Source organism: Prionailurus viverrinus, chromosome A3 (genome assembly GCF_022837055.1).
Source record: "Prionailurus viverrinus isolate Anna chromosome A3, UM_Priviv_1.0, whole genome shotgun sequence".
Lineage (NCBI taxonomy): Eukaryota > Metazoa > Chordata > Mammalia > Carnivora > Felidae > Prionailurus > Prionailurus viverrinus.
In genome coordinates this window covers 87,914,086-87,927,487 of record NC_062563.1, presented here as the reverse complement: position 1 = coordinate 87,927,487, position 13,402 = coordinate 87,914,086, and the positions used below count along the sequence as shown (strand labels likewise).

The following is a 13,402-nucleotide window of genomic DNA, read 5'->3' as shown; positions in this document are numbered from 1 at the left end:
ATGATGTTTCTTGTTTCAAAGGCCTAAAGAAAAGTCATGAGCGTGATTACTTTACCTGTTGCGAGTATCTTTCTTGCCTGAGAGTCCAGGCCTTCTATGTCTCTACCCTGAGTGAAAAGGGGAGGGGAGTCCTGGCAACATGCATAGCAGAGGTTTGGGTTAGTCCTGTGCAGCAGGCGGTGACAGCACAGAACCTTGCTGGTTTTCTGTTCTGCCTTGATTCAGCTGCCTTCCAGGCTAACCCACAGGTGGCCCAGCCTGTGCGGGGCCACCATGGCATCTTTTTGCCTTTCAGTTTTAGGAAGTCAGTCTAACTTAGTTCATGCTGATTGCATAACTCCCAAGAGGTTCCTTCTTCATTAGAACTTTGCTGCTGTTTCTGGAAACTTTTGGTACTTTAACATGAGGTCACATAAGGTCATCTATCTAAGAGGCAGCTTCATGGATGTGCGACCTCTGTAGTCTCACAGAGTCCCATGTTCAGATGTCCCGAGCTTGGGGTTTTAGTGCTATGCAGCGGTAGTCTTGAAATTGTTAGTGATTTTATCTTTGAATTTATAGTTTGTAAGTGAACTCCAATGGGACAATGGAGTGTGTCCTGGGAACTTGGAGCCTTGGCCCAAGTTGATCGTATCAACTACCGTCTATCAGTGGGTTCTCGCCCCTGCCACACTCTGCCCCTGTTAGGGCCTGGACACAAGAAAAGTTGGTGTTAGGTGCGTGTAGCCCATGGCATCTCAGGGCAGGGCATGGTGGCAGCTGTTCCCACACTGGGCTGCTAGCTCCACGGCCTGCCTGTTCAGTGGGTGACTAGACAGGGGCAAGGCTCTCCTCCACCCCTGATCGAGGTACCTGATGATGCTTTCTGACCACGGAGGCTCTAATACCCTCGGGGGTCAGCTGTCTGCCTCAGTTGGGGTCCCTGAGAAGAAGAAATACCTGTCTGGATTGCCCTGCCCCATCTGGGTCACAGCACATCTGTCCAGCTTCTGGCAGGAAGGAAACCCAGCGGTGGGTGGTCGCCTGTGTATTCACTCACTTGTCACGAGGGCCCCCACGTGCTCAGCCTGAAAGAATCCTCAAGCCTCAAAGAGAGAGATCATGACATGCACAACAACGTGAATGGACTTAATGCCACTGAACTGTATGCTTGAAAGTGGTTAAAACAGTAAATTTTATGTATGTTTCACCACCACAAAAAAATTACATGGTATTAAAAAAAACACCAGAACAGGTGGAGAGAGACCGTGGAAGGAAAGAAGGAAAAAACTTGTGAATAGGGGACCCACATTTTCATTTTGCACTGAGCCCCCCGCCCCCCAAGCTATGTAGCCAGGCCTGCCTTTTGGCCACTTTGTAAAGTTGCCTGGTCTTTACCTTTCAAGCAGCCTGCCCTCGAGTCCTGAAAGTGCTTTGCTGAGCAGATGCTTACCTTTCCTCTCTTCTCCCCACACAGGTCTTCTGTTGGCTGTGTGCCAGGCCCTGGAGAACAGCACGTCCGCCCTGAGTGGTGAGTCCTGTCCCCTCCACGGGAGATGGTGTGGGAATACAGGAAGGGGGCAGGCCTTGGCTATTTTGTGGAGCCTGCTCTCTGAACTTCCTCTGGGGCTCCTGCCCTCTATGGTCACACGGGGCTGTCCCCTGAGCCCTTGCTGCCCTCCATCCCAGGGCCCGATTGCATTCCTGGGGGGTCTCCACTGCGGGAGCAGGAGGGCTGTTCCCCCTCCCTCAAGGTTCGCCATCTCCCATCTCTGCTCTGACAGTCTGTGTGGGCAAGCGTCGTGGACAGCAGAGCCTGCAGGACCCGAGATCTCGGAACCATCCTCAGTTTCCCCACTCATGTAATCATGCATCTAAAGTGGAACCCACATTCCTAAACCCTTTTGTCTGCTTCTGCCTGGTGATCTGTGTTTCGTTATTTCATGGCTTATCTTTGACATTTCTAGTAGTATTTCCCTTATTTCATTTTAAAGATCCTAGATCAACATATTGGAAGGTTTGGGAAATGTAGGAGGCAGACCTCCCCTGGTCAGAATACCACAGACACATCCACTATTGCATTGTGCATTGCTTTTAGCCTTTGTCCAGGTGCGCTCATGTTTTTATACAGTTAGTCATGGTGAGAGAACTGTTCTGATTCCTGCTTTTTAAATGCAAGTTTTGGAGTTGTGCATTTTTCCATGTCGCTGGAAGGTCTTGAAATGTATCCTTTTAAAATGTCATGATGTTCCATCAAGATGGATAGATGTGATTCAATTAAGCATTCCCCATTGGATATTTATGCTACCCCCACTTTAAATTATGGTGCTACCTGTTCATACCTAGAAGCTTTTTCTTCTTAGGTTTCTTTCCTCAGGATATATCTCTGGGAGCAAGAACAAATTTATTTATGACCCTTGTAACAAATCACCAGATAGCTTTCTGAGGGAATTAAGCTAACTTTAATGTCAGCAGTGCATGAATCTTCCAGGTTCACTATTCCCTTGGTGACATGGAGTATGCTGTCATCTGTCACTGCAGTGGACACCTGCTGTATCTCCCTAGTTATTTCAGGGAGGTATATGTGGGGGGGGGGTTGTTCTTATATATTCATAAATTCTCTCACCAACCACACAGTGTCCCTGGTACTTTGCTCTTCTCTTCCAGACCTTTCCCTCCAAACACACTGGAGGTATGACTCCCACTGGGTACCACTGATTCTGTAGCCCCACAGACTGCCCCTTGGAGCTGTTGTCCTTGATGCAATTGAACTCTTAAGGTGTCCAAACCACTTGGTGGGGCCCATGATGCTACAGAAGAAAATGCCTTACTTTCTCTATATTCTATATTTCTGGGGCTGGGGTGGAAGGGTGTGTCCATCCCAAAGCAGTACTTCCCAAAGTTCAGGATCTATCAGAGTTTCTACTTTTTAATGACCTCCCCCATCACAAAGGGCTCAGATGTGAATATATTGGGGGTAAAGGAGGGGCATTGGTTTATGACTCCACCATGCTGGTCTCAGAATTGTCCTATCTCCCTTCCTAGGATCCATTTACCCCCAGATGCATCCTCAGCCTCTCCTGGTCCTCACTGTAGGACCTGGTAGGTTAGAGCCAGATCGTCTACTGAGTCACTCAGTAAGTGATGTAGGCGGTAAGTTGCAGTGATGGCAAATACTGATGCTACCATCCATGGGGAGAGGGGGCTCTTCTTCCCAGTCTCCAGCCATTCATACAGACTACAGACAAGAAAGGCCTGGGGGATGTTGTACCTGAGCCCTATTCTCTCAACTGTGGCTCCTGCCAAGATCCTTTGGAGTTTCCCCTGTCTCTCCTGGGCAGACATGAGGAGACCTGCTATATTCATCCCAAAATTACTGTCTTTGGTGCACTAGTGAGCAGCTTCTGTTCCATCTTCTGGACTTGCTTCTGTGAGAATGCCTCTGATATCAACAAGTACTTGAGGTTTAGTCTTCTGCATTGTGTATCTTCAAAGAACTAGTCACACCCTACTGTGTTGCACATTACCCTATAACTGGCTGAGGGCCACTCTGTGACCCAATGTGGTGGGTGAGAGCAGGGGCAATGCCACAACTTCTAGTGTCCAAGGGACCTGAGGATTCCAGTGCTGGTGGACAGTCTATGGAGAAGGGAAGTGCGCTGCCTGCCTGGCCTCTGCATTACTCTCTGTTTGATGGGTCAGTTAGCCATGGGACTTGTGCCCCAGAGAGGTTGATGGAATAGCTCTATCCATTTTTACTTACTCTCCACCCTGCCTCTTTGGACCCAGACATGAGTCCAGAGAGAGCTGGGCTGGGAGACAAGTCCAAATGGCAGTGATGGTATCATAGCCACCTCTTCAAGGACTAGGGTTTTGTGACTGAATCAGGCTTGTTTGCTTAACTTCCTCTTCCTTTAGAGTGACCTTCCTTCTCCCCGAAGACTCCTCAGGCCCTGGGAGGCCTTGAGCACTCCCATCCCACCCCCACTCTGACCTTACCAGACATAACTGAAATCCTGTTGTGGGTGCAGTGCAAATGGGGGACCACCCCACCAGCCATATTCACCACCCCAACATCAAAGTGTGTGTATTGAACTCTAGGCTAATTCAATAAGTAAAACTATTTGTTACTGTTAACTATGGAAATCTTCATACCCAGAAGTAATAATGAAATCAGTCCCCACATACCTGTCACCCAGCTTCAGCAGTTACCATCGCTCTGCCATTTTTCTTTCATCTGTTCTCACGCCATTTTGGTTTTTTCCCTTTGCTGGGATATTTCAAAGCAAAGCCCATTTCACTTGTGAATGTTACTTCTCTCTCACAGATAAGGACCTTAAAAAACAAACCGATAGTCCCGTTACACCAATAAAAACAACAACAATCCCTTTTTGTTCGATCCTTAAATATGGAGGGTAGATGATGCTGCATTCAGTTTTTCAAGCTGTACTTTCAAGCTATATTTAATTTGCATTTCCTTTAATGTTTTCATATTTTGCTTTCTAGTTAATTTCCTTTTTGGTGAACACTGTTTTTGTAAAGTGTGCTCATTTGTATACTGGATGACTGACTCACATCTGAGTCCCTCCTAACCCCTTATCATCTGGATGTTGGCAGGCTCACTTACCACTTACTGAGTCTCAGAGCTGTGCATTGAGGTATAAAGATGGGTTGTTGTAGGACAAGAGCTACAAGGCTTTACCCATGATGTGAATATTCAGGTCTCTTCACTCAAGCGTTGACAGGAATGAGAAACAATATTGGTTATGAGAAGGCTTTGATACATTCTGTGCTGGAGCATAGACGTACTCAGGATTCAGCTCTCACTTCTTGATGGAGCAGCATAGAGAGAAAATTACAAACTCTGTATGCCAATCAAGGGTGGTGTGTGCACTTGAGGGAACATGGGACTGATCCCATGTGGCTTTCTTGTGCTTTTTGGGGAAAAAAAAGTTCCATGCACTTATTACTTAACAGTTACCCTTGGCCTTTCTTGTTGAAGTTTCATTGGTTTCTTCCAATCTTCCTCTCTCTTAGACCCCCAAATGTGAAGGGTAAATTATGCCAGAGGCAGAGGAAACTGGCATCGTTGTCGTAAGTGCTTTTCAGACCTCCATTTTGAGTGGGACACTGGAGCGATACATGCCTTAGGCTGGAGGTCAGGAATGCTGTGCGTTGGGGCCCAACTGGTCTCAGTTTTGCCAAGACCCTGGGCAAGTTGTTCATCTGGTTCCTGTTTGGATCTGAGTTTCCTCATCTATTGGACTTGAATCAGGAATAGCCTATAAGATTTTCCACACAACCACTCTGATAAATTGGTAGAGACTGCTTGGAAAGCTTTGTTCAGAAGGATTATAACCCTGCCTTGAGGCTGTTAGGAAATATGGTCACGATCAATTATTGGTGATGCCTGCCATGGACCCAAGGTGGAGAAGCAATGGTGTGACTGCCATATATTTAATTCTCTTGGAACCAGATTCTCTTTTACATTTCGGTTCTAACATTCTAGTTGAAGAAGCAGACCTTCTTCATCCTTGTCCTCAGGGAGCCCACCACACAGGTGACAAGAGAGTGTGGGAATCCATAATCCGAACCTCATTATAACCTGAGGTCACCTCAGCTGACTGCTTCGTGGGTGATTTAGACAATAATTGCTGTGGGAGTGAAGTCAATAGTCTGGGGGTTAGGACAGAAAATTTGTAACTGGTTGGTTGTTAATTCGTAAAGCACACAGAGAAGCATAGCTGGAGGCAGAATGAGGGTGACAGAACCTACAGCTTAGAACATCCATCACACCCTCCCAAGGAAGGAGTTACAACCCATCTTCAAAAGGCACCTTTTAATGCCCCTTGAAAGGGACAGAATGCACCCGGTTAAGTTATTGTGTGGCTCCTTGCTTAACCCTCCGAAATGTTGTGCATTTCCCAGGCTGCCCATCTGGTTCTCATGTTTTCATGAGACTCTAATGACTGAGGGGTGTGGTAAGGGCCTTGTTCAGACACCTGGCAGCAGGCTCCGGGCTTCGCTCTGCTATCTGCCTTGCTTGATCTGCGTGCCTCTTTACCTCTGAACTTCTCCTTCCTCTAGCCGTGTCTGACACCACCTAGCTGGAATCAGGAAGCCTTTGAAGGCCCGCTTGAGTTAGCATCTGGGACTTTTCAGAGGTGGTGGTGAAAGAAGATGGTGAAGATGTTCTTTGGGGGTGTCGTTCGTGGGGAAGGTCACCATGATCTCTGGCTTGGGGAGGTGGTGGCCGGATTTGGGTGAGGACATCGGGCTTAACGATACAGAGAAGGTGAGCTCAGGCTGAGGGCACACAGAGGGAGGGAAATCAGATCATATGGAAAAGCCTTTGAAGGCGTTACTTGTTTGAGAAACAGGTAGAATGTGGATCAGCCAGCAAGCAAGAGATCTATTGATTGCTCATCTCCCCTAACAAAAGCTTTTCAGAACTGCAAACTGCTTCCCCGTTCCATTGTCTGGAGTTTTCCCATGTGGAGCTGGAGTCATTCTAAAATTAGAAGGCTCACGTGCTCTACCCAGGTACACAGTTCGCCGTTCCAAGTAAGTGTCTGTAGCACAAGACACGTGGTGTGCTTTAGTTCGGGGGGAAAAGCACATACAACTGAGTGTGGCAGGACTTGCCTGCTGCAGAGAATGTTTGGAGGAAAGTGGGGCCTCAGGAGAGAATCAGGGATTCTTTCCTTTCCTCTCTAGGATTTATCCGTGTCATCCAATTCTTCATTTGAACTTCTATTTTTTGCAGAGGAGACTATGCCAGGGGAGAGGGAAGGTAGCTCAGGGTAGTAGACAGGCCAGAGGATGTGGAATCAAGGATTATAATTCTGACTCACTAGCTGCATAGCCTTAGTAGATCTCTTCAGTCCCCCTGAACCATCAACAAACTTAAGGAGGGGGATTAGGCAGTATCTTTTCAAACCCTGAGTCACAAAATCACTTTAGTGGATCACAGCCAGCAGTTTCAAAAATGAAATTAAATAGCTTAGAATAGACAATTTTAGAGTGAAGGAAGGTCAGGGAATGATTCATGAGAGTCTTGTTTTAGTTATGAATGGGCACATACTGACTGGCATTCTGCATCATTTACTTGTATAAACTATACCTCTATTGTACCCTCCATAATCTCCAGATTTATTTCTTTAGTATGAGAACTTGGACACTTAAAGTGCTATAAATCTTTCTAAACCTGTATATTACCCTCCCCATCATACACCTAGTTTTTTATAGCTGACTTGTTCACCTCTAATTTAAAGCAGTTCTTTTAATCTATTCACCTTTATCAAGTCTTTCCAAAACAGTGAACTTACAATAGAAACAACCACTTATACACAGACAATTCATTAGTTTATGTAATATATAATTAAGTTACGTAAATACTGTGAGTATAACCAACATAAACAGGTTTGGGAACAAAACACAAATGTCCTGTGGGTAAACAGTTGGCTTACCTGGTAAAAACAGAAATGGTCTGGTAAACCAGACTAGCTAACTCACTACGTTTTTGCACGCTGATCTAGATGATTTTAGGAGAGAATGGGGCTGTGTAAATCAGGGGCTTGGTTTAAGCCGAGCTCAGGTAAGAGACCATCTGCCATCTTCGAAAGAAACAAGGCAAGCGATGCAACTTGTGGATTTTTAAAAACATCAGGGCCCATAGAAGGCTTCCTGTTCTCCCACTTCTTAGCTGTGGACATTTGTTAGCACACATTGATTACTACCTCCTCCTGGACATGGGGCTAGGCCCTGGGGATACGTGTGAGAAGTAAATGAGCCCTGCCATCAGAGAGCATAGGGCAGGTAGATAAAAGTGGATGATTTTTACATCTCAGAGAAGAGCATCAACAGAGACAATCTACCAAAATGGATTTCTTTGAAGAAGACACCTGCTTTTGTTATATTCAGACTTACCTTTAAAAAAAATTTTTTTTAATTTTTTAATGTTTATTCATTTTTGAGAGAGAGACAGACAGAGTGTGAGTAGGGGAGGGGCAGAGAGAAAAGGAGACACAGAATCCAAAGCAGACTCCAGGCTCTGAGCTGTCAGCACAGAGCCCAATGCAGGACTCAAACCCAAGGGCCGCGAGATCGTGACCTGAGCCAAAGTCGGACACTTAATCGACTGAGCCACCCAGGAGCCCCTCAGACTTCCCAGTTTTAATCAAAGTACCACCTTCTACTTTTTATTCTCTTCGTTAAATTGTGTCTTGCTCCTTTTTTCTTTTTTTCCTGCATCCACTGTGAGCACGAAGACCTTGTCAGCCATCACTCCAGAAAACATCAACATCTCTCTGAAGGGCCCCGCTGTTATTGTGAAGGGCCCCAGAGGAGCCTGTGGAAGGACTTCAGTCACATCAGTGTAGAACTCAGTCTTCTCTGAAGGAAAAAAGAAAAGGCTCCGGGTTGACAAACAGTGGAGAAATAAAAAGGAATCGGCTACTGTTCACACTGTCTGTAGTCATGTACAGAACATGATCAAGTGTTACACTGGGCTTCCATTACAAGATGAGGTCTGTGTATGCCCACTTCCCCATCAACGTCGTTAGTCAGGAGAATAGTTCTTTTGTAGAAATCCAAAATTTCTTGGGCAAAAAATACATCCGTGGGGTTTAGACAGGGCCAAGAGTTGCTCATTTAGTATCTCAAGCCCGGAAAGATGAGTTAATTCTTGAAGGAAACAATGCTGAACTTGTATCAAATTCAGCTGCTTTGATTCAGCAAGCCACAATGGTTAAAAACAAAGCAGAAAATTTTTGGATGGTGTCTATGTTTCTGAAAAAGGAACAGTTCAGCAGTCCAATAAATAAGATCTAGGTTGTCCAGCTACAGAAACAGCAAAATCCTGGCTGATTCCTCAGCATTTTGATATTTTAAATGTGGAATAAAAGCTGTATATTGATTTGAAGGGGGAAAAAAATTGCGTCTTGCTCAGCGTGGCCCATGGTACTGAGCTGGCTTTCCCTGTGATTGGTCATTCTCCTGACTCTGGCAACACAAGGTGCCTGGAAGAACAGAACCTGACTACACATCAGCGTAGGTAAAAGGGCCTTGATTTTTAAGGGATCGGCCCTCACAGAATCACTGGAAATGCTGCACAGCCTGGCCCAAGGAATGCAGGAGCCAGGAGATCCTCAGCTGTAGCCGTTTGTACACCCTGTACCTACTGCAGAGATCATTCTATACCAACTCCTCCCATCTCTGTGCCTCTTAACTCAGAGTCTCCAGAGAGAGAATCAGGTTTGTCTTGTCTTCCTTGGTCAAGCGGTCACCTAGATGCTGTGGTCAGGCTGGGAGAGGAATTACCTCTGGCTAATGGGAATATAGGTGATTTTAATTTCCTTTGTACTTTCCTATTTTTCTATCATGTCAGCAATGGGCATATTTTTTTTTTAATTTTTTTTTATACGTTTTTATTTATTTTTGAGACAGAGAGAGACAGAGCATGAACGGGGGAGGGTCACAGAGAGAGGGAGACACAGAATCTGAAACAGGCTCCAGGCTCTGAGCTGTCAGCACAAAGCCCGACGTGGGGCTCGAACTCACGGACTGTGAGATCATGACCTGAGCCGAAGTCGGACACTCAACCGACCGAGCCACCCAGGCGCCCCAACAATGGGCATATTTTAATACCATAATCAGGAAAGGGGTTGGCTAGATTTTTTAAAGGACAGAAAAGGCAGTAGCTCCTGTCTGTTCGCAGGTCTGTGGGTCAGCATGGATTGAGCGCAGACACGTCTGTCTTGCCCGGCGCCTACTGCTATCACTGAGTCCCAAGTGGTGTTGCTGTTTCTGGAGCATGGGGACCTGCCCTCCTGGCCTGCTTGAGGGCTGCCTGCTCCCTGCAGCTTGAAGCCTACACCTTGCTCCTCGGCACAGCAGGCCCTGCAGAGACCTTGCTGTTTGGAGAGATGGGCCCTGATAGGACAATCACCAGTTCACCTCCCAGTTCTGGGGGTGCTTCTCCAAACTCTTCTCCAGTAGCCCTTTGGCTCCTAGATCTTGATCTACTTTGCAGAAATGCTAAGTACCTGATACCTCTGAGTTTCAACAGAGAAGGGGGGTCTTTCTGGGCTCCTGGCCTTGGGGCCAGTCTCTAGAATGTGAGACTCTAGAACTAGACAGGCTAGGTTCAAATTCTACCTCTGCCCCTTACTAGCCATGAGACCTTAACTACTTAACCTGTCTATACCTCAGCTTCTCTATCTATAACATAGGAATGGTTGTAGCACCTGCTCGTAGGGTTCTTCTGACAATGAAGAGCTTACATGGCAAGCACTTGAAGCTATGTGGGCATACAGTAGGTGCTCGAAGTGTGAACTGCTGTTGCTTCTGTGCTCAGTATATGATTGGTGATGCGCATAGTGTGAAGCAACACCTGTATCCTCACACTGCTCTTACCCCCTGGAGTGGCATCCTCAGGCAGTGGTTCTCATTTCTGTGTGTGTAAGAGTCCTCCCGGTGACTGCTGAAGCTCCAGTTCCGGGGCCCCGCCCCAGTGTGGTCCAGAAATCTGCACTTTTAGTCCTCAGCCACATGGTGCTAAGGCCCAGTGGGAAGAAGCCAATGGCACATGACCTCGTAGGCTACGGTGCGTTCTCCTGAGGGCAACGGCACTTCCCTTCCCTGGAACTCTCGCTCTTCCTCAGCTGGACAGTGCTGGTTCTGGGAGTCCACAACAGACTTTCTAGCATTCACTGGAGAGCTTGGTAAAGAGAATCAAACACCTCAGAACTCAGCCCATCACCTCAAAAGATCCTCTTTCTCATTATCTTTGCCTCTAGTGAAATGATGAACATGATAGCTTGGGATAAGGATCAGCTTTATTTTCTGAGAGCCCAGGCACAAGCCTCCAACTTCTGAGTTTGGGAACAGCCTGGAGGGTCCAGTTATTTACTAATGAAGGGACCTTTAGCTAATCCAGCCAGGCTCAGATGTCCTCCTTAGCAGGCTCAGCAGCTGTTTGATTTGCTGACTCCTTCCAAATCTTTCTTCTTAATTTCCTGACTTGAAAGTTATGGCCTTACTCTTTTATCAGGATGTGTAATGGGAGGTAATTTCTATATCTGGACATTTTTTTCAACAGGTTGCATTGACTAAGATGTTTCTTGAATGCCAAAGCATACTAGTGCTGTTTTAAACGAGGGGAAAAACAGATAAGCTGAAATAGAATAGAGGTCTGTCTTAATTCTGCTCATGTTGGTGCCATGTAGCCTGGGGTTCAGAAGGGGAACCTTTTTCTTCCCAACTGTCATTTGGCAGCCGGGCTGAGAATCTCTTTTTCTGGGCCTTTTTGCATCCTGTCTTTGGGGACTTGGGATATAATGAACATCTCTCCTTGCCTTACACAGTACGTCTCAGAAAGGCATTTTTAGAATCTTGAAAGGGGAAAGTGTTAGATCTTGCTATGAAGTCTGTCACAGTGACTCTTCCTGGTGTTCTGAGGCAGGACAAATGGCAATAGAATCAGGAATCACACAACACTCAAGGGGAGACTTGATAAAATTCTGGGGCTAGCAGGCTTTCCACCTGATACCCTGTTAAAGAAACACAGCCCAGCACAGTGAAAGGCTCTAGAAACCCAGACGCTCATCCAACCAAATGACATTCATATTGCAGTTGTCATTACACACAGTTTCCCCAGGTTAGTACTCCCCAACCTTTTCCAGAGTAAAGACCCAATCTGAACATCAAAAGTGTGTGACACACCACAGTGAGGTACCACTTCATACCCGTCAGAGTGGCTGCTATCAAAAGGCAAGAAATAACAAGTGTTGGTGAGGATGTGGAAAAAAGAACCTACTGGTGGGAATGTAAATTGGTGCAGCCACTATGGAACACAGTATGGATGTTCCTCAAAAAATTAAAAATAGGGGGTGCCTGGATAGCTCAGTCAGTTGAGTGTCTGACTTTGGTTCAGGTCATGATCTTGCAGCTTGTGAGTTCAGGCCCCACATCAGGTTCTGTGTGGTCAGTGGAGAGCCTGCTTTGGATCATCTGTCTCCCTCTCTCTCTGTCTCTCTCTCTCTCTCTCTCTGTCTCTCTCTCTCTCTCTCTCCCAAAAGTAAAGAAACATTTTAAAAATTCGAAAAATAGGGGCGCCTGGGTGGCGCAGTCGGTTAAGCGTCCGACTTCAGCCAGGTCACCATCTCGCGGTCTGTGAGTTCGAGCCCCGCGTCAGGCTCTGGGCTGATGGCTCAGAGCCTGGAGCCTGTTTCCGATTCTGTGTCTCCCTCTCTCTCTGCCCCTCCCCCGTTCATGCTCTGTCTCTCTCTGTCCCACAAATAAATAAACGTTGAAAAAAATTTAAAAAAAAATAAAATAAATAAATAAAAATTCGAAAAATAGAAAAAATAAAAATAGGGGCGCCTGCATGGCGCAGTCGGTTGGGCGTCCAAATTCAGCCAGGTCACAATCTCGCAGTCCGTGAGTTCGAGCCCCGCGTCAGGCTCTGGGCTGATGGCTCAGAGCCTGGAGCTTGCTTCCGATTCTGTGTCTCCCTCTCTCTCTGCCCCTCCCCAGTTCATGCTGTCTCTCTCTGTCTTAAAAAAATAAACATTGAAAAAAAATTAAAAAAAAAAGAAAGAAAAAATAAAAATAGAACGACCCTACGATCCAGCAGTTCTACTTGAGTATTTATCGGAAATGAAAGCACTAATTCGAAAAGATATATACACCTCTGTGTTCATTGCAACATTCTTCACAATAGCTAAGATATGGAAACAACCAAAGTATCCACCGATGGAAGAATGGATAAAGAAGAGGGGTGTGTGTGTGTGTGTGTGTATGTACACACACACACATGCGCACACACATACACACACACAGTGAAATACTACTCAGCCATAAAAAAGAAGGAATTCTCTCCATTTGCAACAACATGGATGGACCTTGAGGATATTATGCTAAGTGAGCTAAGCCAGAGAGTGAAAATGCTATATGATTTCACTTGTATTTGGAATTTTAAAAAACAAAACAAATGAACAAATAAACTCATAGATGCAGAGAGCCAGATTGGTGGTTGCCCCAGAGGAGGGCACTGGCAAAATGGAAGAAGGGAGTCAAAAGGTACAAACTTCAAGTGTTAAATAAGTCATAGGGATATAATGGATGGCATGGGGAATCCAGTCCATAACATTGTATTTCATATTATGTGACTTTATATGGTGACAAGGGCTACTAGACTTACTGTAGTGAATGTTTCACAGTGTATACAAATACTTAGTCACAGATAGGTGTTTCTTAAAAGAATCTTTTTCATAGATTTCTCTAAAACAACAGTGTCATTAGGCATATGAAACACAGGGGAATAAACCTGTAGGACCCCGAGCTCACACAGCCCATAGGGATGAAAACACAGTCTTCCCAGGCTATGTGCAGTGCCCCCACTTGCTAGCTGCCTGGGCTG

The 13,402-nt window shown here is 46.0% G+C and overlaps 1 protein-coding gene and 1 pseudogene across 4 annotated transcripts in view; both read left to right on the top strand.

The window, feature by feature from the left end:
- TGFA (transforming growth factor alpha) overlaps positions 1-13,402 on the top strand; it is a 108,592-nt gene that overhangs the window by 34,842 nt on the left and 60,348 nt on the right. For all 4 annotated transcript variants that reach the window (XM_047853945.1, XM_047853944.1, XM_047853942.1 and 1 more), the window contains exon 2: positions 1,457-1,510. In XM_047853945.1, the coding sequence (XP_047709901.1) occupies positions 1,457-1,510 (54 nt within the window). The remainder of the gene's footprint in view (positions 1-1,456; positions 1,511-13,402) is intronic.
- Positions 3,564-8,804, top strand: LOC125162043 (60S ribosomal protein L9-like; annotated as a pseudogene).